The sequence below is a fragment of the Cibotium barometz genome, chromosome 24 (genome assembly GCF_041138505.1).
Source record: "Cibotium barometz isolate CiBa-2024 chromosome 24, ASM4113850v1, whole genome shotgun sequence".
In the NCBI taxonomy this organism is placed as follows: Eukaryota; Viridiplantae; Streptophyta; class Polypodiopsida; order Cyatheales; family Cibotiaceae; genus Cibotium; species Cibotium barometz.
In genome coordinates, this window is record NC_141069.1 from 30350535 (window position 1) to 30377519 (window position 26985).

Genomic DNA, 26985 nt, shown 5'->3' on the forward strand with positions numbered 1-26985 from the left:
TTGCAGTTTCCTTTCACTTTCAGCGCCTTTTTTGCCTTTCTTCCTGTCAACTAAAGGGAAGAAGAAGAGGAGGCAGCAGCAAGACAGATTCATTTCTTCCAAACGCTAGCTGCTGTCCCCCCGGCCCCCCTCGCCATGTCTTCTCCTAGCAAGCGAAGGGAGATGGACGTGATGAAACTGTACGTCCAAGTCATGTTCCTCTTTAATGGTCTCCATTGATCTGCTGTGCAGATCTTCGTGTTTTGATCTATTTTTCCAATGGTTTCCATTGATCTGAGGGGTCGGTGTGTTCAGAATGATGAGCGATTACAAAGTGGAAATGGTGAACGATGACATGAGTGAGTTCAACGTGGAGTTCCATGGGCCTCGTGATAGTAAGTAGCTCTCTTCACCATCAACCTGGTTTACGTATACAGACATGTATAAAAATTTCATCCATACTCAGGTATGTAGTTTTATGTGTGTCATATATGTGAACATATACATACATGTTTAAAATGTGTAGATCTATGTGTGTCGTGAATACATGCATACGTGCATTGCGTTTCTTGATATCCGTATGCAGGTATACGTGTGTTGTGTATTCAGACATGCATACATACGTTACAATACATATACATATACATGTACACACGTGTGCATTCATACAGTTCATATCTTAATACCTATCTGCAGGTATCTGTCTATTGTGATAGACACATTGGACATGTGCATGCGCATATGCACATTACATCTCACTGCCCATGTGCATGCATACAGTACATATTTTCATACCTATCTGCAAGTATCTGTCTATTGTGTTACACACATTGGATGTGTGCATGTGCATATGCACATTACATCTCAGTACCGATGTGCAGATATACGCTAGTGCATGCAAACATGCGTACATGTATTGCATACACACACCACATAATAATACATATCGTAGTCTCATGTGCAGGTATATGCTAGTGTATACAGACATGCGTGAATACATTGTGCGTGGCACACACATTTACCTAGGCAACTGTTGATGCTTATCACTTATGGCCTTTCAATGTATAATTTGAGAGATGCTTTTTGTGGCCCTTATCTGCATTTCATATGCACATTTAATGCAGGTGCTTATCAAAATGGTGTTTGGACAGTCAGAGTGGAGCTGCCAGATGCGTATCCTTACAAGTCGCCATCGATTGGATTCATCAACAAGATCCTTCACCCAAATGTTGATGAAGGGTGAGTCCTGAAAGGGAAAACCATCGGGAAAGACTGCGTGTATCTATCGGTACATGTCTTTATCACTTGAGTGGAAGGGTAGGAGAAAAGCTGATGATTTGAAACAGATGCGTTTGGGTGCACGATATAGCTGCTGTTGTGAAAAATCCAGCTGCATTGAGTACTTTAGTTGGGAAAAGTGGCTATTCCTTGAGATTATTATTTTTTAAAATCCTAAACAAGAGGAGAGGTGCTTTCAGGATGCTAATTGGATTGAGGTCGTCGTGAGCTTGTAAAACAGGTCTGGTTCTGTGTGTTTGGATGTGATCAATCAAACTTGGAGCCCTATGTTTGGTAAGCCGATTCTAACAAGAGTAGCAGAAGATGCTTGTACTGCTGAGTGTTAACTTCCGAAACGGTGTAGTTGTTGACTGTTTTGCAGATCTGATGAATGTTTTAAAGTGTTCTTCCCCAGCTTTTACTGTATCCTAACCGAACAGATTCATTGATTGTTTTGCAGATCTCATCAATGTTTTTGAAGTGTTTCTCCCCCAGCTTTTACTGTATCCAAACCCAACAGATCCATTAAATGGTGAAGCGGCAGCACTGATGTTACGTGACAAGGCAAAATATGAACAGACAGTTAAAGGTAATAATTCAAAGAAGGTGCCTGCATTTGATGTCTAGCATTCTTAAAAATATTTCTTTGTTTGTCACTTCATGTGAAAATTTTGGTCAGAAAAGGTTAGGGTTTGTGAAACTTATGTAGCCTATCTTTGGGGTCAGAGTAAATGTAACTTGCTTAATGCGCTCTCTATGTTTGTGAAGGGTTAGTCTTTACAGCTACTTTCATCTTACACAACTGCTTGTAAATTCAGCGTGTGTTATATGAACTCCTTTGTGGGTAGAGCTTTGGTGTTTGTAGGCTAGAAAATCTTTCTTGTAACCCAACGTATTAGCCCGTGGGGAGAAGTACTGGAGACCTTGAAAAAGGCACTAAGAATAGTGCTGATATGGTGTCACCTTTCAGCTTTTGCAAAGCTTCGTAGGTGATGTGAATCTTCTGCCCTTAGTCGTAAAAAGCTTCTAGAAGCATTCCCGGGAAAAAAAGAAGCTTCTAGAAGCATGAGATTTGCTTTGATTGCCTATCACAGAGGGTCTGCTATATTGGAAAAGAATATTTATGTCCTCAGGACGGGTGTTGTACTACGGTCCAAGTATGAAACCTTGTCCTAAAAGGAGACCTATGAGAGGTTGAGGGTTCATGTAACAGGGTTGATCAATGCACGCCACGCTCAATTTGTGACACGTGTATGCTGTGTTGCAAGTGCTCCCCAAAGATGGGCTGGCACCAAAGATGGCATGACCAGTTAGGGTACCTTTTTACATGCTTTTTTACAATGCTTTGTGATATGTATCTAGTACTAACCCATGGGGTTAGGGACTAATCCAGTAGGGTTAGGGGAGTCCTAGGATTAGGAAAAGCAGGTGGATTCAGTCTCTTGTTTGCGTTTTGCATCTACATGGTCCTATGGAAAGGTGTTTAGGGCTGAAAGAAGACAGTGCTTAGGTGGATTCAGGTCTCTTGTTTGTGTTTTGCATCTACATGTTCCTATGGAAAGGTGTTTAGGGCTGAAAGAAGACATAGAGCGTCCGTGCATGTGACATTGGTATGAGAGCGTCAGGGTCAACAATGCTAAACACTAATGGTGTCCTAGATGAAGGTGCACAATCCAAGGAGAGTAACACAAGACATGGAGAAGTTCCGAGGAGGTTGGTTGGAGGTGGTTCACAAGACCCAAGGGGAACGGCAGCCCAGTGAGTCGGATGCCACTTGGGAATAGCTTTCAGGAAAACAGTTCCAAGAGGTGATGATCATCCAAGGGGTGGAGTGAGGATGCTAGACTCAATACTCAGGAAAAGAAGACCAAAGACTTGCATCTTTTTGTACATTATGAATATATTGTAAATACATCTCTCTCTCTTCTCTCCATCTCTTGTTTGTGTTTTGCATCTACATGTTCCTATGGAAAGGTGTTTAGGGTTGAAAGAAGACACAAAGCTTCCGGACATGTGACACTGACACCCTTGGCAACTACTACTATCGAGATGATGAATTTCGATAGAAGAGATCAAAGAGTTACCTTGTAGTTCCGTAATGTGTATTGAGGTCTTATCTCTTGAAGACACTTCTTCTTCGGACAATCCCTAAAGTGATGGCTAGGTTGGTTGCACTCGAAGCACAGGTTGTCCTTTCGTGGCTTCGCCACCAGTTTCTTGGTATGTGGTATAGACTTTCTCTTGCCTCATGAGTGCTTCTTTGGATTGTGTTGCGATGGTTGATTCTCTTGGAATGCTAGAACATGTCCTCGCTTTCTGTCTTTAGAGGATTTTTGGCTTTTGGGTGAGGAATCACCGGCAGGCTCACTACCTATTCTAACAGCATGGGTATCGCCAATCTTTTTGGCATAATGTGTCACAATTGTGACTAACTCTCTTAATCTCTCCTTAATTACTCCTTAATCTCTTATTAACTGAAAGGACACTTGTGAAGGGTCACACCCTTACACATGGGTCACTATCAAAGGACATGTCTATTCATTAAAAGACACCCCTAAGTCCAAAGGACATAATCATTGATTCAAGAGCCACATCCCTTCCCAGGGATGTGTCTCTTCACTTGTACCCTTTCGACCTCTAGTTAAGAAAGACCTCTGTCTCAATGTAAACAACTCAATCTTTCTTGTAGTATTTGTCTTATGTTTATTAATTAAGTCTTAATCATGTTAATAAAGCTATAAAAGCTTTACAATGGTATGAGAGCAAACCTTTTCTGCCCTGTGACAAGTCCAAACCCAAATCCTAACCCTAAAATCAGCCTACCCAAACCCTAAAATTGGGTGTAGCAAGTGTTGAATGGAAGAGCAAGAGAGAATGCCCTATCAAATCCAATCCCCAACTCCCAATTTTTGTTGATTAATTTTGGGCCAGCCATATGCAGGAAACTTTTGAATAAAGGCAAGACAAGAAGCAACCTTCAATCCAGGAGGCTTACCTCTTTAGTCGGCACCCTTATATGGACAGGCACCCCTCCCATGAGTAGTCGCACCCCTTTGTGGAAATTCCTCTAGTCGACTGCCGTTGAGAAGCGCACGATTGCTTTGCTGATTTTTTCTTATTAAAAATACCCAACACACCTAATAACCCCAATCAAAGGTCATGACTCTAAGGCTTTAATGCCACGTATACAAACACATTAAAAAAAAAAGAAAGCAAAATAAACCTTACGGGGTCCTCAAATCGGCGCATAACTAATCGATCGTTTTCAGCTAGCGCCCACCGCCACCTTGCACACACCATCAGTGTACCGGCCTGTTGCTATCTCTCTTCATCATATTTAGCCCTCTGGAATCGGTCTTCATCGTTTGCGGTATGTTGCTTACTTCCGTGCTTGGATCAGTCGCTTTCAGTTGTTGTTGCTGATTTCTGTTGGATTGTCGGTCACTATCTCCTTGGTGCTTCTTCTACAACAACAACATTCATTATGGCAACCTCCTTTAGGTGTGATTTTTTTATTTTCTTGGGCATAAAAATATCACATAATGTGGAGTATTAGAATATCGAAAACCTGCCATTTCATTCTTTTGCGGGCTCTCCACTCATCCGGGGCCAATATCACTTTTTACGGGTTCAAGAGCACCTCTCAGATCACGTGGATGCACATTATCCTCTTCTCTAACGGCATATGACAGAGAAAACCTATGATTTCAGTTATTTATAGGATACACCCTCTTAGTCCATAGTGCCCTCTCCTACCCGTGTTTCTCCACCGGTCTTAGTCCTTGTTCCAGTGAGTGTGCCTCTCTTTTTCCAGTCCACTCATTACCGCATTCAGATAGCCATATTGACTTCTCACCTCCGAGAATTCGACGTGTGGGTGATCCGTGTTCGTACTTTTGCACAGGATCTGCATCATTATTGTTTTATACTCAGGCGTCATCCTTATCTGGGTGCTATCCTCCCCGAGTGTAGCATCATTTTTCATGAATATTGCACCTATTCTGAGGATGTTTATCCATCTTCATTCACGATGCGTTCCTCTACACCAGAGTATGCACCCTTGACACCAGTAGTTGTCCCTACCCCTGTACCTTCTTCTCCAGCAGACTCTCGTGCGAGCCCAGTCCTAGAGGATCGCCCTTACTATATTGGATGGTCTATAGCTGCTTCACCGGTACGTAGCCTCTCCTCTCGGGATTTCTAGATGCTGCACCCTCCAGTCGTCGATGGTTCTTACTAGAGCTCAACGGCGTCATCAACAACAAAAAACCCTAGAGCCTCGTCACCCTGAAGCCTCTACATCAATATCTTCTCTCATGGCAGAACATGTTGACATACCAGCCTCTCCAGAATGGCAGTCAGCTTTGCAGCAACTTCAGCAGCAGTTCCAACAACTCCAGGAGTCTATGGCATCCTTGACTTCGCAGATTTAGTAGCTCCACATGGATCGCCACTCCTATATGAGTTTCGTACCAGCAGCAGATGTTTCAGCAACAATACTAGCAAATGCAGACGTCATTTTTTCCGAGGTAGAAGGCGACGACCTTAAAACTCTATCGTCTTTTACAAGCTAGCAAAACAAAGAAATTAGAAATTAAACCCCTTGACTCTTATGGTGGTCAGCGCAATAAGCGCATCTTAGATCAATGGCTCTACAAACTGCGGTTATACTTCAAAATCATGATCCTTTTTGATTTCAAAAAGGTGATTTTTACGGTATCCCTTATCGTGGTGGCAATGACGACAACACGTCGGAAAATCAGTTACAACGTGGAAAAAATTCGAGCGGGTCCTCCGTAAGCAATTCATACTTGCCAATGTGGATTTCCAAGCTCGTACTCGCTTACGCCATTTGGACCAAACTGGTTCCTTAGCCTCTTATATCTCCCAGTTCACCAACTTGACACTGGAGATTGACTCTTTGTCCCCAGCGGACGAACTTCATACCTTCGTTGAAGGTCTTAATCCCACACTGCGGGTCGATGTCAGAAATATAACCCTGTCGATCTTGTCGATGCCATATGATACGCCGAGCGCGTTGCAGACATTAATTCTCGAAATTCGGCCTCTTCCGGTCGAGCCAATGTCTTTCAGAAAGCGAATGGATCTCGTATGAATGGAGATAGTTGTAGAGAATCTTCTGGCACTTCTATATTCCGGCCTAATCTCCAATGGAATAATTCTCAACACCCTCGCCGATCAGAAGGATCGTCCTCTTTTCGGTCCCGACGATCTCAATCCTTCCAACCACGCAGTTCGAATTGTGGACGAGACCAAGGACGTGACCAATCTCGCAATTCTCGTCCTTTCACTGTTCCTTTTGGACGGGATCAACAAAAGACAGGATTGTGTCCTCCACTTCCGAGGAGAAACCCCTAGTTGCTGACAAAGGAAAGCATGCAGTTAATCACCATGCTATTGCACATGCTTCAGTGATTACCGCTACTACCAGAGCACAAGCTCTCTCTTCACCATTGCCCAAGCGATCTACTCAGGTTTTGGTTCTTCAAGGTTCTATTTTCAGTCACCCCATTCAGGTGCTCATTGACAGTGGGCGTTCTCATAACTTTGTGGGAATCACCTTGACTCAAAGATTGAAGATTCGGACTTCTCCAAGTGCTGCTGTTTATGAAGTAGAGCTTGCCGATGGTTCCACATCCTTGTGTAACACCGTTGCCCAACACCTCTCCTTTCGAATTCAGCACTATCGTGACAAATTGGATTTCCAAGTCATGAATTTGGCACATTATGATATGATCCTTGGTCAAGAATGGTTGTATCAATATGATTCCCTGATCAGCTTTTGGAACCATTCTATATAGTCGACCATGCTATTGATATCCTTCCTGGTAGTGCTCCATGTACTCGTGCTCCATATCGAGTTTCTTTTACGAAATCTCAGGAGATACAGCGACAAATTATTATCCTTTTGGAGAAAGGACATATTCGACCAAGCAAAAGCCCTTTTGAAGCTCCAATACTTTTGGTGAAAAAGAAGGATAAGTCTATGCGCCTTTGCATCGACTATCGTGCCCTTAATAAGTTGACTATCAAGAATAAGTATCCTCTTCCACGCATTGATGAATTGTTTGATCGATTGCTCCATGCAAAGGTCTTCTCTAAAATTGATCTTAAGTTTGGATATCATCAGATACGATAGCTTTTCCCACAATATGGTCATTACGAGTACCTGGTCATGCCATTCCGGTTAACCAATGTCCCTGCAACATTTATGAGTGATGAATGATCTTTTTCGTCCTTTTCTGGATAAGTTCGTCATTATCTATCTTGACGACATTCTGGTGTTCAGTCGTAATATGGAAGAACACAAGGCACATCTTAAGATCATTTTCCAGGTGCTTCGTGACAATGCTCTTTATATTAATCCAGGCAAAAGTGAATTCTTCAAGACATCCTTGGAGTACCTTGGACGTGTTGTTTTAGCAGACGGTATTTTCGTGGATCCAAAGAAAATATAGGTTATTGTCAATCGGCTAACTCCCACAAATATCCATGATGTTCGTTCTTTCTTGGGACTTGCCAACTTCTATCACACAAAGGTTCATCGATTTTTCGAAATAGCTGCTCCTCTCACAGAACTTCTAAAGTCCACCCTTGCATTCAAATGGACTGAAGCCGCAACACAAGCTTTTGAAAATTTAATGACAGCTTTGACAACAACTCCTATCATGGCTATTCCTGACCCTACTCTCCCCTTTGATGTTTACACGGATGCTTCTTATATTGCCACTGGTGCCGTCTTGATGCAACAAGGACGTGCTATTGCGTTTGATAGTCATCAGCACTCTGCAATTCAAGTAAGATACTCGGTATATGACAAGGAATTTTTGGCTATTGTTCATGCCTATCATGCATGGAAACATTATCTCTTTGGTGTGGATTCAGTGGTGAAAACATATTATTCTTTGAAATATATCTTCACGCAGCCAGTTATGAATGCTAGGCAAGCGCGTTGGGTCGAATTCTTAGCCAATTTTCATACGACAATTGAGGATGTTCCTTGTCTTACCAATGTGGTTGCGGATGCCCTCAGTCGTATGCCGCCAGCTTTGGTCTTGGCTATTTCTACAGTGAGTTTGGATAGAAATGAGACATTAATTATGTTGCAAACAAGTTACAAGATAAACAAATAGAGTAAAGAATGCAATAAATTTACAACGTACAAATTGGAAAAAACTTCAAAGAGAATAATTTTAAGTAGTAGTAGTAGTAGCTAGCCATGTTCATAGATTTCTCATGAAGAAAACAAGAGTACAATAGAGGGCTTGGATAATTAAGGAAATGAATATAAAGAGCTATTAAGATACTCTAAAAAGGAGAATGTCAAATAGAGCTCAGAATATCATCCGAACTCTCATTCGTAGCTGCGTTGTGAGTTGGTGAAGCTGGAAGCTCATCGGAATTGTCGTGAGTTGGTGAAGTTGGAAGCTCATCGGAATTTGAATCTGAATCTCTCTTCATGGATATGAAGCTCTCATTGTCAAGATTACCACTTGCAACATGAGCCAAAAGGTGCAAGTTGGCTGCCACATACGCTAAATCATTTGTTCTAGTTGTTAATAGGCGGTTTCTCTTCTTCGAGGCAACATGGCTAAAGACGCTCCATAGTTGCTCGATAGGAGAGGAACTTGCATTTTGACTAAGAATGCTGTTGAAGATCTGGAGTTGCTGCTCCATTATCCTCCCACCAATGTCCTTCAAGAGATTATTCAATCCATGTGCAATGCATGGAGTGAATGAAATGTGCGGGTACCTTGTCAAAAACTTTTCACCTGCTGCTCGATTTGAGTTCTCTCCATCACCAATGACTTGGATGAAGTCCGCAGCACCAACTTGCTTGATTGCTTATGCCCACTCCTCCATGACATCTGAAGAATTTCTTGTTGGAGAGGCATCATGGGAAGACAAAAAGAGCGCATTGCCTCGAGAGTAGGCCATAATGCTATGGATAAAACGAGAACGGCTATTGCTCCATCCATCACTGATGACAGAGACACCATTCTTTTGCCAACCTTCTTTGACATTTTGCATGGCAAGATCAATGGCTTCTTTCTCCTTTAGCGAAAGGGTGGTCTTGAGCCGCTCTGAGGAGGGGAGAGTATAGGTAGGCCTAGACTTAGCAATGAGGCGAACCATTTCCTGGAAGTAGGGAGACCTTGCTACATTGAATGCAATATGGTCATGGTAAAAAAACCTCGCAATAGCTGCATCCACTGCTGCTCTTTTGCGTGGATCCTAAGAGGGTGTCTCTTGGGAGTGGTTGATGCACGAAAGAGGAGCCAATTGATGCAGAGAAGTTCATGGGTTGAGATGTAAAGAGTGAAGGGTTTACAACCATAGACCTTGGAGGGGGAGCGTGAAAAAGGACAGCATTATGCTTGGCTTCAAGCTCCCTTTTTTTCTCGGCAAGAATGGCTCCACAAGGCTGTATTTCTTGGCTAGCTTCATGAAGAAGATGTCCTTGTGCCCGGTTGGCTTGTGCGAATTTGGTAATGTTGCAATAGTGACATTTCCATCGCCTAGCTCCCCCTCCAACACGCTATTCAAGGACTCCACTTCATCCCACCATGACCAAGAATTCACCTTCTTAGCTCTTTTGGTACCCTTGAGAGGCATTATGAGAGAGCTCAAAGAGAGAATGGAAATTTGAGAGAGAGAGAGTTTAGACTCTAAACTCTAAAGAGTAGAGTGAGTGAGTAGAGAGAGAGAGATTGCAAGAGAGAAAAGGATGACATTTTGTAACTTCATACTCATAGCTAAAGGAAGACAAAAAGAAGGCTTCAAAATCTAGACTTGCCTTATGCAGTGCACAAGGCAAGGTTAAAGAGAGAGAGAGAGAGAGAGAGAGAGAGAGAGAGAGAGAGAGAGAGAGAGAGAAGTCGTTATGCAAGGTTGCAAGATGTTTTTTCTTTTTTCTTTTTTCTTTTTTTTAAAAAAATTAATAAAAATCCCAGGTGCAAGCCTTTGCTTCTTTTTTCTCTGGTGCATTTCGCTTCTTCTCCAGGTTGGCGATTTGCTTGTTGTGCACCGTTTCGAATTTGGGTGGCTGCGTTTATTGTGCGCTGTTTCGTTGGCCAACAACTTGCCCAGGTGTGTTTCAATTTGTTGGCTGGCCAACGACTAGCGTGTGGTTGGCGTTTAGGTGCTTATTAATGAACCATGTGGCCAGCCAAAAGACGTGGCCAACCAAGCGCTCATTAATAATAGATGTGGCTAGCCAAGCGATCGGTAGTAACCAAAAAAACGAATGTTTAGCACTACTCCGTTCACATTGACCCGGAACGGGAACGTTTGTTCCATGTTCCCGGGGCTGGAACGCCTGCTATGTGATAGGCCGATTGAGACGTTCCCACGCTCCAAACGAAAGATGCATTGTGTTCCACGTTTCCTTCATTTCGGAACGACATTCCATGTGACTATGTCTCTTAAGTCTCCATGCCCTTGGCTAAGCCTTAATTTTAATCTTTGGATTAGTCCATGTTTTAATTCCACATGTTCCCCGCCCTAGCCCTAGGTCGGTCAAGACGTAACATACTTCTCCCCTTAAATTTAATACGTCTTCGCGAATGCATAAGGGAACAAGCGTCTATAAGCAAGTCCTCCGATCTGAACATCCATCCATAGCGTCTGCGCCCAAGTCTGTTGCCTCTTATCTAAGTTAGTGTAAGACTCCTCTTGCAGAACTCGCTATAAAGATCCAATTGCTTATGGTCAATCCAACTCTTGTCCAAGAGTTTGAATCCAATAGGACAAAGTGCAACAAGCTCTACCATAACAACCCTAGCACAACTCGTCCACGATACCAAATGACATCTTGTGTAAGTTGTGAGCAACCACTCCTTTATTTAATGTGAAAACAAGTCCTAATGTACTTCCAACCAGTAGGATGTCAGAATATGCAGCGGAGATGATGACCAGATCTGGGAACACGAGAGCAAAAACGCATGCAGAAAAACAGCACAAGAGAGAGAGAGATGTAGGCGTGTAACTCTGCTCTGATATATACACAAGAAGATCCCGATATGATACAATGAGTGGTATGGGAGTAAATAGGCCCCCACGTGCAGTTGGCCTGCTGAAAAAGGCTCCACGACTGCATCTACAGTCGGCCAGCAGCATGCAGCCAGTCGGCCAGCTCTGAGGGTCCACGAGTGCATCAAGTACAGTCGGCCAGCTCCAGTACACACATCTGATGTAGTCGGCCAGCAAATGGATCCTCCTGCCAACTCAGGGCTGCCTCCCAAGCCACAGAAAAATGGGAAAAATAGGAAAAAAATGCGGGGAGTGAGGAAAAATGATAAAACACTTGATAAGGGCGGGCACACCCACAACAAAGGCCCTGGTGTATAAAACTGGAGAGGAGATGAATTGTCAAATCCCCACGGATCTTCCCTCGTGATCGATCTTGGTTCGAAACTCAAATCCTGCAAACAAACGAACAACAAACAAGCATAGGGGTGCAGGCCTGACTCACCTCCCAACCATGACAGCCGTGGGCAAGCCCACAATCTTGGCTCTCCCCACCGAGCCACGAGCTGAGCTAACTAGGTTGACGTACCGACCAATCTCCTCCTCGTGATGTCCCATACCGCCACGAAGCTGCCCTCGCGGGCCTCGAGATTGCTGCCGGCCTTGGCTGCATAAAGCAGGTGCACATCTGCACTAGATCCAGGCTCCAAGACCATAGAGCTCTCACAAACTCGCGAGACTCTCTATATCAATAACTAACCTTGGCCACCCTTTTATAGGCTCTTGGCCGGTCATCGGGCGTCCACACTTGGCCGCCCGCCCGTCCATACTTGGGTGCCCGCCCGTTAGTATTTCCCTAACTCAGCTCGTCAATCAGCCTGCCTAGTTCCAAGCTTCCCCAAGCCTCGAAACTAGTCTTGCATGCATATAGCACACGGTAGATACCCACTGTGCAACATGGCGGGCGGGCGGCCAAGTGTGGACGCCCGATGACCGGCCAAGAGCCTATAAAAGGGTGGCCAAGGTTAGTTATTGATATAGAGAGTCTCGCGAGTTTGTGAGAGCTCTATGGTCTTGGAGCCTGGATCTAGTGCAGACGTGCACCTGCTTTATGCAGCCAAGGCCGGCAGCAATCTCGAGGCACGCGAGGGCAGCTTCGTGGCGGTATGGGACGTTACGAGGAGGAGATTGGTCGGTACGTCAACCTAGTTAGCTCAGCTCGTGGCTCGGTGGGGACAGCCAAGATTGTGGGCTTGCCCACGGCTGTCATGGTTGGGAGGTGAGTCAGGCCTGCACCCCTATGCTTGTTTGTTGTTCGTTTGTTTGCAGGATTTGAGTTTCGAACCAAGATCGATAACGAGGGAAGATCCGTGGGGATTTGACATGAATTCTAACTTCTAACACCCCCTCTCAGCTCCTGGCTGTGAAACCAACCACTGGGAGCTGGGGTGCCGCCTGAGCAAATCCTGAGATAGCGACTTCGTGAAGAGGTCCACCGTACTGTCCTCCGTCGAACAGAACTCTAGCAAGATGTCATCAGCAACGATCTGTTCACGAACAAAGTGCCTCTGGATGACCAGGGGTTCCTCCAGTGGAAGCCCATACCTGCAATGCAACCTCTGCATTCTCACCACCTCACAAGCATCACAAGCAGCCCTGTACTCTGTCTCTGTGCTCGACAAGGCAAAAGATGACTGCTTCTTATTGCTCCATAAAACTGCTTCTGGGCTTGAAGTAGATCCCCTCGTGTCCGGATCTCCTCCCCAAACCGAGTCACTCCAATCGTGGAGTCGGACTCCATCCAACAATCCCCCTCTCAAAACCTTCCATATGCCGTAGTTGCTCCCGTCCAACTGACGGTCCACCGGGAACGTGGGGAGTGTCGGGATCTTCACGTCTATCGGCCATCTCTAACAGATCTGCCATTGCGGGAATGTACTCTGAAAAGGGTGGGTGGGTGGGAACAAAGAAGAACTGATACTTGCAACAAGTGGGTGTCCAGCAAATCAGCCCGCCGTCCTCTTGCTTCTCCTCTTCCCGAACAGTCCAAAACAGTCCACCAATCAGCCACAAAACAGCCCCCCTCTTGCTCACACAAATCCCAAGACCTATCTAGAGCCTCGGGCTCTGACACCATGTCAGAATACGCAGCGGAGGTGATGACCAGATCTGGGAACGGGGAGTGAGGAAAAATGATAAAACACCTGATAAGGGCGGGCACACCCACAACAAAGGCCCTGGTGTATAAAACTGGACAGGAGACGACTTCTAACATAGGATACTCACGTCTACTTTACTGTAAAACTTCCCATCAAATTGTGTATGTCCCTTGTGCTCGAAAGCGTGAAGATCACATACGACTCTCAAACAACCTGCGTATGTCCCTTGTCCCCGAATAATGTGAAGACAACATACAACTTTATAATAAATTCCATCCCTAACATGTCAATGGGTTGTTACGAGGATGGAAAGTCCATTACTTGATGAGTAACTTATCATGTCACTCTTTTTCTCACTCCCCCAAATTAGGGATGAACATGTCCTCATGTAGAGGCCCTACTTCCAAAAGCAACCAAGGAAGTATAACATCATATGTGGAGTTATATCCACTATTGGGTGATTGTGAATCTTGGATACACAACCTGGTCTTAGGCACACTTGGTCCTAGACGGAGAAGTTCCAAACTACTCTCTCATGTACAATTGTGAGGTTGCCTCATGCATCAATATCACTTGGCCATCACGTGTGAGGAATCACTCTACGGGTAACATGTCATACTCTGATAACCAAGAAAGTTCCTTATCTTGTTGTCACTCACAGACTAGCACTGCTGTCATAGTTACCATAGATTAACTATGCCCAAGCGTAGAGGGTTCTAGATTAGAAACCTGTAAAGCCTCATGAGATCCCACATGAGAACACACTTTGGTGTCCCATGCCACCAGAGCACACCCCACATAAAACCCCCATTAAGCATTTGATCATAGGTGGAACGGCCAACTTTCCTCCCTATATCGTAGCCTTGAAGCAACCTTTTTTTCCCTTGAACACCAAGGTTAAACCTTAGGTCAACCTGAGGGTCAATCTAATCCATGCAAAGTCAAAGATAAAAGATACCACCACACCCTAGTCTGTGTCATGGGCCGTAGTCAACACAATTGGCTATCTATAAGTCTTTTGGAAACCTTGGCTTAGGCATCTCCGAGTATGATCAACCCCACAAGACTGCCTGACTTGGCACCATGTCTTGGGTTATGCCAACTTCTGATAAGATTGCCTACCACCAACCAGCTAGTGGCTATCCGGATAACATCAAGGGTTCAAGTTAAATCTTGGTATCCTTCCCACATCCTTTAAAAAAGCCATGTCTACTAATGTAGAAACGATGCAAGACAATAAATTTCATCATGGTTCGAAAAAAGAGCTCTAAAAATGTAAATTTCATGAATGAGGGGCCGTACATAAAATACGGCAAATACAAAAATCATGACTTAAAGGTTTGTGAAGTCAAAACTATTGAGCCATTATTGGATCCATCAATGCATATGTGAATTTTGACATGAATTCCACATAGCAATAGCCTCTTGATACCACTAGCAACCTTGTGGTTATTTGCTTGTGAAGGCATTGAGAACCCATCAACTTGGGCTTTGATGTCATCCTTCCTTGCGGGATATTTGATAGCATTCTCCCGACTGGCTCGTAGTCGTGCAACGATGGTGGATAAAATCCAAGCCATCGTGGTGGCTTCACATGCTTAAAGTCACCATCGTCGACTGTCACCAGCCTAGACATTTCCAGTATGAAAGGGGTTTGGTGGACTCTAGGACGTCCAAATATTCGGAAAGAACAAGCTTTGGGAATGGCGGATTATCCTGGAATACAAAAGATCACACTCCTAAAATTTAGGAGAGTTGTTGAATGGGAGAGTTAATTAGGGTTAGGTTTTCATGTGGGAGACATACACAGAGAGAAGAAGGGAGAGAGAGAGAGTTGTGGGGATAAGTCAACTCATCAAGATAATGAGTGTGTGACTCCCCTATCACACATGTATATTGCTCTAGTACACATAGTGCACTTAGTACATTAAAAGTACTAAGTGTACTATGTACTATAACTTATGGGCTTGTACCCATTACAAGGGTGGGCATAATGCCTTTACCCCAACAACCTCCCACTTAAAGGCAAAGTGCCCTTAAATGAAGGAAAAGAAAAATCAGCATGTACATGATAATATACAAGGCCATATCAAGGCTGAAACTGGCCTCATCCAATGCCCATCAAGTGTCTGCAATGAGCAAATTGCTCTGGAGGCAAACTCTTTGTCAACAGATCAGTCAGGTTGTCATCCGTATGAATCTTAACAAGCTGAATTTGCTTGTTCTCTATCACCTCTCTGATGAAGTGATACTTCACATCCACATGCTTCGTCTTTGCATGAAAGACAGGGTTCTTTGCCAACTGGATGGCACTCTGACTGTCACAATGCAACAATGGAATATCCCCTATATAGCCCAAATCAACCACTAACCGAGATAGCCATAATGCCTCCTTGCAAGCCTCTGTGGCTGCAATATACTCGGCCTCTGTAGTAGATAAGGCAGTGCACTTCTGCATCCTGGATATCCATGACATAGCACCTCCTGTGAATGTAAACACATAACCGGTAGTAGACTTCCGGTTATCTGGATGACCGGCATAATCCGAATCCGTGTAACCATGCACTAATGCATCCTGTTTGCCAAAACAAATGCACATATCCTGTGTGCCCTTCAGGTATCTCATGACACCTTTCACTGCTTCCCAATGCTTCTTGCCAGGGTTGGCCATGTATCTAGAAACCACTCCCACTGCAAATGCAATGTCCGGCCTAGTAGCAACCATGGCATACATGAGATTGCCACAAGCTGAAGCATACGGTATCTTGGCCATATCAGCCCTGTCACTATCCGACTGTGGGCTGTCCATAGCACGGAGTTTCACATATGGAGACAAAGGAGTACTAGTCTTCTTTCCCCCGTCCATATTGAACCTCTGCAAGACTTTGCCAATGTATTCCTTCTGAGACAAATACAACACATGCTGATTTCTGTCCCGAAGTATCCGCATACCCAAAATGTGATTTGCATCACCCAAATCCTTCATATCAAAGGTTTGATGCAGCCTCTGCTTCAAGGCATCCATCTCCTTACGAGATTTCCCGGCAATCAACATATCATCAACATACAAGATGAGGATCAATAGACTGCCATCCAAAGCTTTCTTGGTGTATAAGCAGTGATCTATGTCACTTCTCCTGAATTTCTGGGATTTCATGAATGTATCAAATTTATGATACCGTTCCCTTGGTGCCTGTTTGAGCCCATAAAGACTCTTTTTCAGCTTGCATACAAGCTTCTCCTTTCCATTCACTGCATAACCCTCTGGTTGTTGCATATATATCTCCTCATGGAGATCACCGTGAAGAAAAGCAGTCTTCACATCCATCTGAATCAAATCCAGATCATCATGAGCAACCAAAGCTAATACAGCTCTTAAGTGTGGTCATTTTGACCACTGGAGAGAAGATCTCATCAAAGTCCACACCATATTCCTGCTTGAAGCCCTTAGCCACTAACCTGGCTTTGTATCTTGGCTTAGCATCTGGTGCAACTTTGAGCCTGTAAACCCACTTGCAAGGCAAAACCTTCTTGCCTGCAGGCAAATGCACCAACTTCCATGTACCATTTTTGTGCAGAGAATCCATCTTTGACTTCATGGCACGCTCCCAAAGAGCCTTGTCTGCCCTCTGTAAAGCCTCCTTACAAGCTCTAACTGAGCATCTTTCTGTCCAAGAGCTTTCTTGTGGGGGCACTGTAGTTGCCTACCATATATACAATGCTCACAAAACTGAAAACTTGAAAACTTTAGAGAAGGCAAGTAACCCAAACGAGACAATTGCTCCATTCCTTTGACACTCATGTGTCCCAACCGGCTATGCCACATAGAGATTTTCGGCAGCTCGGTTGCATTTACATTAGCATGGTGACAAACACCTGCATGCATGAAGTAAAGAGTGTCCACCTTAGAGCCTCTGGCAACAACTAGTGAGCCCTTACTAATTTTCCACTTTCCACGACCAAATGTGGTAACATAATCAGCAGCATCAAGCTGTCCAGTAGAAAGCAGGTTCTTCTTGATCTCAGGCACATGCCTGACATCATGGAGCATAAGCTGTGAGCCATCTGAAAACACAAGCCTCACATCACCTCTGCCAAGAATCTTGCATGCATGGTTATCACCCAAATAAACTACTCCTTCATGGCCAGCAGTATACCTGACAAACAAGTCTCTGCAACCTGTGACATGAAAGGAGGCACTTGAATCAATGATCCATGAGTGCATACCATGACCATCTCCTGTAAGAAGTGAACGGGCATCAAGTGAAGACGTGAATAGGACCTCATCCTCACTGTCACTTGCATGTGACACATTGATTTCTTCAATCTTGACTCCACTTTTGCCCTTTGGCTTTACATCTTTGGCTTCATCTTTGTCTTTGTCTTTGCCTTTTCCCTTTTCTTTTTGATCATTTTTCCATTTGTAGCATTGCTTTTTGATGTGTCCCTTCTTGCCACAATAATGGCATTCCAAGTCCTTTTTGGAGCGAGACTTGCTCCTTCCCCGTTCTTGGCTTTTATCCCTTTGCTGGGATCTCCCACGTGCATTCATTGCATTGGACTTTCCAACAGAATTGTTCTTCTTGTTCATCTCTTCTTGAAGAAGAGCACCCTCAACATCTGCATATGACAGCATAGCATTCGAATTGCTAGTGGCTGTCCTGAATGTGTCCCAACTCTTTGGCAAAGTGCATAAGAGAAAGGTGGCTTTGAACTCATCGTCCATTGCCAACTTTTGATTTATAACTTGGCTGACAATAAGCTGTACCAAATCTGTACCAGCAGGTACAGTAGCAATAAATGCTCTCTTGGCTGTCCAAATGAGTGAAAACAGTCCCGAACACTGCATACAACAGTCCTGAACAGAAAATTGGGCAAAAGCCCCTTGACTGTAAGCTGATTTTTGAGGATTCAAGGCATAAAAGTCTTGCTTGCTGCATTGCCAAGCTTAACAAGCATAAAATCTTGAAAAGCCCCTTGATTTAAGATCAATTGCTGATCATACATGGTACATTGACGCACATGAAGGCATCCAGAGTCTTCACAGTGCTTCCCCTTGGCCACATATACATCCAATACATGAAAGCCCCTTGATTTACAAGCACATTGAGTGCTTGTCAGGCATCAACACATTGCCCAAAGCATCAAATGCGATTGCCTGCATGCAAATCAGTCCAATCGGCACAAAAGCCCCTTGATTTGCATTGCAATTTGCTGCAATTTTGCCTGAATGTGCGATTTCTCACATCATACAGCATGTATGAATGCCCAATTGCACAAATACATCAAAAGCCCCAAATTTTGACATCCAATTTTCTGCAAATTGATCCTGATTGTGACCAATGTCACCCAATTTTGCCAATTTTGCTCAAAAAATTGAGCAATTCGGCACCTGACCTGCTCAATTGATGATTGTACCTGCTCAATTGCAAATTGGACATGCAAATTCCAAAAAATTGAAGCAAATATCTCAGGTAGTTTGTGATTTTCTACAATTTGCAGGTTGAATGTATGATGTTGATGCTGTTTTGCAGAAAAGGGGGCGTCGATTTTTGCTGTTGATGCTGCTGTACACACTGACTGTGTGGATGTTGAAGATACTGCTGATGTGCCTGCTGCTGCAGTTGTACGCATGGCTGGGCAGCCCTCTGCGTTGCCTGGTTGGGCAGCGTGGCTGCTGCTGGGCAGTCCACGTCTTCTGACTGCCTACGCCCAGCTGCTGTCCAGGCTTGCACCCTCATGCACACATAACATAGCCTCTCTTATGTATCAATGTCGTGTGCTTTTCTACACAGATGACAACCACGAGTACAAATTCCCTTCCATCCATGTGCTTTAGAGGAACTGTTCCTAGCTATACCCATGGAGAAGTAAGTAGTCATGGTCAAGTTCACAGAGCCCCTGGAAGTCCAGCGGGGTGTACTGTGACAGATTGAAACCACGTATCGAAAAGATAATGATATATATATATATATATATATATATAGAGAGAGAGAGAGAGAGAGAGAGAGAGAGAGAGAGAGAGAGAGAGAGAGAGAGAGGGGAATAGGGATCTTGCACACTACATTACACTAAGCTGCGAACAGGCCTCGCCTCCTTTTAGGAATTTATTCAGGAACAATCCGTTGGCTAGGATCAATACAATTAATGAATACAAAAGCAAACAAATATGGCGATGTAGAATCCCTAAGTTGAAGTTGGTGTCGAGGCACAAGATCTTTGATGCCGAGCGGCGAGCACACCACAAGGATGACCCACAAGAATCTCTCACCGGGCTAGTACCAGATCCAATATCCAGATCCAAGTCCAAGTCCAAGTCTAAGTTCCAATCCAAGTTCTAGTGCAAGTCCAAGTCCAAATCCAAGAATCACTCGCTTATCCCATGAGTTATCTCCACATCTCCTATAGCCTTGTTGATGAAGGAAACCATGGAAAAGCTCTTTTTGGCAAGAAAATTGATCGAAAACCTGTGTTAATAGTTTTTAGGCAATAAAAACCTCCAAAAAGCAGTTTTGGGGTTTTTGAAATTTTTAGGTTTTTTTGAAATTTTGAGTCCGTACAGCTCCGTACATGTTCATACGATTGTATGGATCTGTACAGTCTTACGGACAGGTGATGAAGTGGCACAATAGTTGATGGAGGCACTCTTGATGAAGAGGTACTGTAACGCGCGGAAGCTCTGGGTAGTCTTCTTTCAGCCCTAAACACTCTTGAAAACCTTCTGATGCAAAACGCACCATCTGATGCAAAAACGCAGGTAGAGAGAGAGTAGAGAGAGAGAGAGAGAAGTGCTGGAATTTCAGTATATACTATGGTACAAAAAGGTACATATCTGTACAGCGATGGGCTGCCTTCATAAAAAGGTTGTTAACCCCTAAATCTGTCCCCTATGGGACCTCCTATTGACTCACACCCCTAGTGGGTGGAATGACTCAAACATGGAGCAAAGGTGCCTTTATATAGGCCTTGGAGCATGTGGGGAACTGGCCGACTGCTGGTCGGCCAGTTATTAATTCATAAAATCCATTTAATGCTGCCGACTCTGTCTTCTGGATGCGCCTGCTGCCAGCACCTTCTGTCCTGCAGCCGACAGTCCTTTGGTCATGCTGATGTCAGCCTCCATGCAGCCGACAGCCTTCTGATCCATGCTATGCTCCATGTCCACCTCAGATGAGTCACCTGAAGCTCCTACCTTCTGGTTCTACTGGTTCATAATCTTTATCTGCTTGCCTCTTCTGGATCTAGCCCTAGAAATGTCCATGGCATCTGTGATGCACATGACATCCCCCTCTGCTAAACTTGATGACGGGAATCCAATCTGCTCTTGGATGACTGTCATCATCCCAATCCTGTTCCGAAGTCCCTCTGTCATCCATCCATCCCTGGCAAACCTTTTTCTCTGAAAATCCGGTCTGTTCTCCAAACCACTCTGTCTCTGATGAAGATCTATGCATCTGGTCTTCCTCTAGTCCACAATCCATTCCTGCCCTGACTCTGAACACCGTCTTGGTCTTCGTTCCTGGAACTGAGTCTGGCACTCTCACATCACCCTTGGAGGATCAACCTCCCTTGGGACCGTTCCCTTAGAACCTATCTGGCTCACGGAACTGCCATCCCCATCTGACACTGCGGAACACCACCAACAAACCTCCTGGGAGTTCTTCCCGATCTGTGTTTCCGCCTTGGGCTTCGAATCCGTGTACTTTCCTGTACCTTGGACCTGTACACCATCATCTGGGACTGAATCAGTGTTTAGCTTTGCTGAGCCTGATGCTCTGATACCAATGTAACGCGCGGAAGCTTTGGGTAGTCTTCTTTCAGCCCTAAACACTCTTGAAAACCTTCTGATGCAAAACGCACCATCTGATGCAAAAACGCAGGTAGAGAGAGAGTAGAGAGAGAGAGAGAGAGAAGTGCTGGAATTTCAGTATATACTATGGTACAAAAAGGTACATATCTGTACAGCCATGGGCTGCCTTCATAAAAAGGTTGTTAACCCCTAAATCTGTCCCCTATGGGACCTCCTATTGACTCACACCCCTAGTGGGTGGAATGACTCAAACATGGAGCAAAGGTGCCTTTATATAGGCCTTGGAGCATGTGGGGAACTGGCCGCCTGCTGGTCGGCCAGTTATTAATTCATAAAATCCATTTAATGCTGCCGACTCTGTCTTCTGGATGCGCCTGCTGCCAGCACCTTCTGTCCTACAGCCGACAGTCCTTTGGTCATGCTGATGTCAGCCTCCATGCAGCCGACAGCCTTCTGATCCATGCTATGCTCCATGTCCACCTCAGATGAGTCACCTGAAGCTCCTACCTTCTGGTTCTACTGGTTCATAATCTTTATCTGCTTGCCTCTTCTGGATCTAGCCCTAGAAATGTCCATGGCATCTGTGATGCACATGACAGGTACTTCTTCAACTTGATGCTCAAGAGAGGCTCATGCTTCTTTTATACTTGGGGAAGCCTTTCTTTTTGCCAAAAAGTAATGCTTTTGCCTTTGACTTGGCTTTTGGTCTTTTTAATAGTAAAATATTACTCAACTTTAGTCAAAAGTTATTGTTTTGCTTTTCTAGCTTCAGGGCCTTGCTTTTTGGCCCTGGAGTTGCTTTTTGAAAAAGCTTGTAAGCCCATTGGAGCGTGCAGTGATAGATGCAACCACATGTACGAGAGAGATAGATAGAGAGAGGAGGAGGAGAGAGATGGGAATAGGGGTTTCAAACAGTATACCACGTTGAGCGAGGAACAGGCCCCGCCTCCTTTTTACGAATTTATTTCAGGAACAATCCACGGGCTTTTCCTAGCCAGTACCAATAGAACAAATGAATACAATATCAAACAAAAGTGTCGATGTCGAGATTGGGCCGAGGTCGATGTCGAGGCACAAGATAATTGATGCCGAGCTCACCATGAGGATGGCCCATAAGAGTCTTACATCGGGCTAGTACCAAAATCCAATGTTTGAATCAAGCTAATGTTTCCAGATATCCACAAGGCTCTCTATACTCAATCCAGACAAAGGCAAATCCAAAAGATTTCATACCAAGATAATGAGTATGTATCTTCACAAGGAAATCCCCTCCTTCGTAGGGGTTTAGGAAACTGGCGACGAGACAGGGGGTGTTGAAGCTGGTGGTTGGCGTTGGCACTGGCGGTGTAGCCAGGTTCGACTGGGCATGCAAGGGCTGCAGATGGATGTGCAGAGCAGGGCGACAGAGGGAGGCTAGGCAATGGCTGAAATTGGTGTTGCTAAGGTGGTTGCCGCCATTTGAGGTGGAGGAGATGGGTTGCGTGTGGAGAGAGGAAAGTTGATGTTGATGATGAATCTTCACAAGGTTTCACGATTACTTTCTATGCTTCTCCAAGAGGGTAATGGCTCCTTATATACTTGATGGGGGACCATGCTCCATGCTTTTGTTTTATTTCTCTTGCTTTTACTTTGCCTCTTTGCTTTTTCTTTATTAAGTATTAATAATAATATTCAAAGTTCTTGATTTGCTTTTACAATCTTCAAGGCCTTGCTTAAGTTTGATTTTTGCTTTTTCTTGCTTTTTGACCAAGATTGATGCTTTTTCCAATGCCAACATTAGGAACCTTGTTTTCATATGTCCATCATCCTGTCCATGTGTTCGGGCATGAGTTCTATCATGTGAAAAGGGTTGGGAGGACCTAATAGTTACAAAGCGGCTTTTAGCTTTTTGGTTCGGCTCAATCTCCTCTTTCCAATGGTGTCCTTGGCTCGTGGTCAACCTTGTTTGACTTTTTGCTTTTCTTGCTTTTTGACCAAGAATGGTGCTTTTTCTTAATCAAACCTTATGGACCCTGCCCCCTGTCTTCTTCCACCTGTCTGGTGTTTGGGCATGGGTTTCATCATGTGAAAAAGAGCTAGGAGGGCCAAATAGTTACATTCCCTCTCTCTTATATCGCAGTTGTCCTCAACTGTGGACTGCAAGTGTTGCAAGGACATCCATACGTTCCATGTATATCCATGTGTTCGAAGTACATCCATATGTTTCATATATATCATCCATGTGTTCCAAGTACATCATGTATATCCATATGTTTCAATGTACTAGCCCCATTTGGTGAGCTGCTTGTGAGCTTGTGGCCCACACAATGCTGTGGAGATCATCATCGACAAAGGGTCGAACTGTCTCCCCCTGGGCAGGATGCTAGAGGATGAGTTCTCCCATATTATGTGGATCCCTTGTGCTGCCCACAGCTTCGATTTATTGATTGAAGATGTGGCTAAAAGCAGATGGATTGCTGAAATCTTTAATACATCTCAGAGCATGGTCAAATTTGTGACAAAGAGGCCCAAGGTCTTGGCTAGGTATTGGGCCAACAATGATCTTGAGTTGCTTAAGCCTTCAAAGACCAGATTTTGCTTAAGCCTTCAAAGACTAGATTTTCTTACATGTTTATTGTGGTTGGGAGGCTTGTGAGAGTCCATCAAGGAGTACTCTCTACTGTTGTCTCACGGGAGTGGATGTTGTGGGAGGATTGTGTGCAGCCTAGAGCGATACATTTTGTGCACACGGTCATGCAGGGCACTTGGTGAATAGAGGGTGAAGCACTTGTGAAGGCGTTTCAAGTTTCAACCCATTTACAGTGTTCTTCGTATTACAGACATGGAGGGTAGCACACTTGGACTCTTGTATGAGTTTGTGGATAGGATTGGCGAGGCGCTCAATTGTTGCACCGTCCTACCGACATTGAGGCATTGTCTCCTTTTGACAGTGAGTCATACCTATGGGGAGGGGGATGAGATTGAGGAGGTGGAGGATCATCAAGAATCAGAATGATGCTGAGGCTTTGACACTTGGGGCTTGCTGCTTCACTCTTTACTCTTGAGATTGTAATTTTTTTAAAGTTTGGTGATTGGTCCATAGGCCATTTATGACATTTGTACTTCATGATCTGGATATTTATTTCTAGCTCTTTGAGAGCTTTTTTGATTCATGATTAATCCACACACATCCGGAAGGAAACCTTCTGTAGTCACGGCATGCAAAAAAAAAAACTATAAAAAATGCCATCCAACATTGTTTATGATTCTGGGCTAGAGGACATATGTGAGCCAAAGGCATAAAGCAAGTATAGGTCATACCATCATGCTCTGTATATTACACATCTGCATAACATGTCTCCCTTGGTTAACATCTATGGTACTAAAGCCTAGTACCCATCCAATTCCGTAAAATAAACCGGAACTTAGGTCTATTCTCTATCATCCAATCTCGGAAGGGGATATCTATTCTACATAACCAAAATCTGCACATTCTATAATTACCAGTATAGTCACCAGTAAACCTAGTGCACCTCAAGCCCGAAACACGAGGGAGAGCGCAAAGAGGAATCGTCATCACTGGGTGCATAGCAGCCAGGTACGGGACGGGACGTATAATACGGCAAAGTATAATACGCGTATTATACGTCTTTTTCGCGGGGCCAAAATAAAAAACACCATTTTTTTAAAATAAAAAACACTAGTTTAATTACATTTGGTCGAGACATGTCACATACATGTTTAAAGTTGAAAGTTGAAGTGTTGAACTTTAAGACTCGAGAGAGAGAGAGAGAGAGTTATGTTGCTGCCTTGGGGGCGTGAGCAAGGGTGGGTGTGTGGGTGGGTGCGTGGGTGGGTCGGTGGCTGGGTGGGTGGGTGCATGGGTGGGGGAAGCAAGGGCGACCAACGCAGCGAGGAGGCGAACAAAGGGAGAGAGGGGGAGCGGGGTGGGTGGGGAAAAGGGGGGCGACCAGCACAGCGAGGAGGCGAACAAAGGGAGAGAGGGGGAGCGGGGTGCAGGGGCGAAAGAGCAGAGATGAGAGAGAGAGAGAGAGAGAGAGAGAGAGAGTACTGTACCGTGTGAGGTTGGAACTTGGGCGTGCAAGTTTGGGAAGCAACAGAGCGCACCAGAGCGCACGCGGATCCCAAAAAAGCCCAGGCATAACGTTAAACGTTAGCCTGGCAAATTTTTTAATAAAAAAAAAAAACCTCACGTTTTTTTTCAAAAGAACGTTTTTTATCCAAAAAAACGTCTCGTCGAGTATTTTTTATAAAAAACGCGTTTTATAGCTGCTATGACTGGGTGTAGGTTCCAAGCAACGAGAGGAACCTGGCAGTTCCAAAGGAGGAGCATTGAATAGCACCAAGAGGGATCACCATCATTTGGTGCAGGTTCCAAGTAGAGAGGGGCATATCAATGTGGGTGTGTGGTGCATGTTGCGGAAGGAGCAGCAAGCATTGTCATGTTTGTAGGTTGCAGGCATGAAGGTCATACCTTGGGTTATGAAGGTTCCCCTTTTACAGCCATTAACACTTGGCGTCTGAATCTTTATAAAAGCTTAGAAGGTTGAAAATTGTTGAACAATTGAATAAAATGTGCACTTGAGAAAAAGTTGACAGCAAGAAATTTGCTGTAGAGCTGACTGTGTTGCATCAGCTTTTCAGAGGCCAAAGGTAAGTATGAGATTAATAATGGACAATGAGACCAGGAGATATGGTGAGCACTTGGAAAAATTTGAGTTATCAGCTGTTTTGATTGACAGCAAGAGCTGTAGAGCTGACTGTGTTGCATCAGCTTTCCAGAGGCCAAATGTAAGTATGAGATTAATAATGGGCAATCAGACCAGGAGATATGGTGAGCACTTGGAAAAATTTGAGTTATCAGCTGTTTTGATTGAGCTGGTGACATGGCGTCACCTTGGAGTTCATGCAATTTTTGAATAGGAGAAGCAGAAAGGAATCTGGCACAGCTCAAGAGGAGGAGCATTTCAATGTGGAGCTTGGCATGCATGTTGCAGAAGGAGCAGGCGGCATCAGTGACATTTGTGGGCTGCAGGCAAGAAGAGAGGTTATAATAAAAACAACCTTGGGTTATTAAGGTTCCCCTCATACACCTATTCACACTTGGCCTTTAAAGCTTTATAAGAGCTTGTAAGGTTAAAGACCTTTGGAGACTTCATTGAAAGAAATAAAGAAATGGGTCTTTGGGTGAAGGTGGACAGAAGACAACTTGATGTGGAGCTGAGTCAGAGAGCTGACTCAGCCTCTGCATGGTCTTCCCTCCCTGGTGCTTGTAGAAAGGAATCTTTTTTTCTAAGATCAGCTCTCATTTCTTTTGGTTTCCATTGCATCTTTAATCCTAAATTAGTTGCTATTTCCTCATTACATTTTTTTTTCTGAAGAGAGATGGAGGCTTGTACTAAAACTGTTTTTAGTATTACATTTCAATTTTTTTTGGTGGGTCTCGTGATTAGAACATTGTGAACGTTATGCAAAAGCCGAGGATGCTGGCAGCAGACCAGAAGAGAGCAGTGATGGTGAACTAAGCGAGGAGTATGAATCAAGTGACGAGGACATGGCGGGATCCTCAGATCCTTGATGTCTTGTGGACTGTGGCTTTCTGTGGAGGAATGGATTACTTTTTTTGTCTGTTTCATCTCTCTTCATGGATGCTAAGGCTGTGTAATAAAAAATTACGGCACCGTAAATGATGGTTTCTGGAATCCCCACAACTGTACATACATTGGGGGCTGCACAGTGATGGTTGTAAATTTATCGTTTTATTTTGTT

General features: G+C 44.3%; 1 protein-coding gene across 1 annotated transcript; it reads left to right on the forward strand.

Annotated features, from left to right (window-relative positions):
* On the forward strand, positions 1 to 26985 carry LOC147625167 (ubiquitin-conjugating enzyme E2 5-like). Its single transcript, XM_086818415.1, has 6 exons — positions 1 to 179; positions 295 to 374; positions 1104 to 1218; positions 1499 to 1551; positions 1718 to 1846; positions 26670 to 26985. Exons 1-6 carry the CDS (start codon positions 136 to 138, stop codon positions 26792 to 26794), a joined length of 546 nt encoding a protein of 181 aa, XP_086674541.1. The 5' UTR covers positions 1 to 135; the 3' UTR covers positions 26795 to 26985.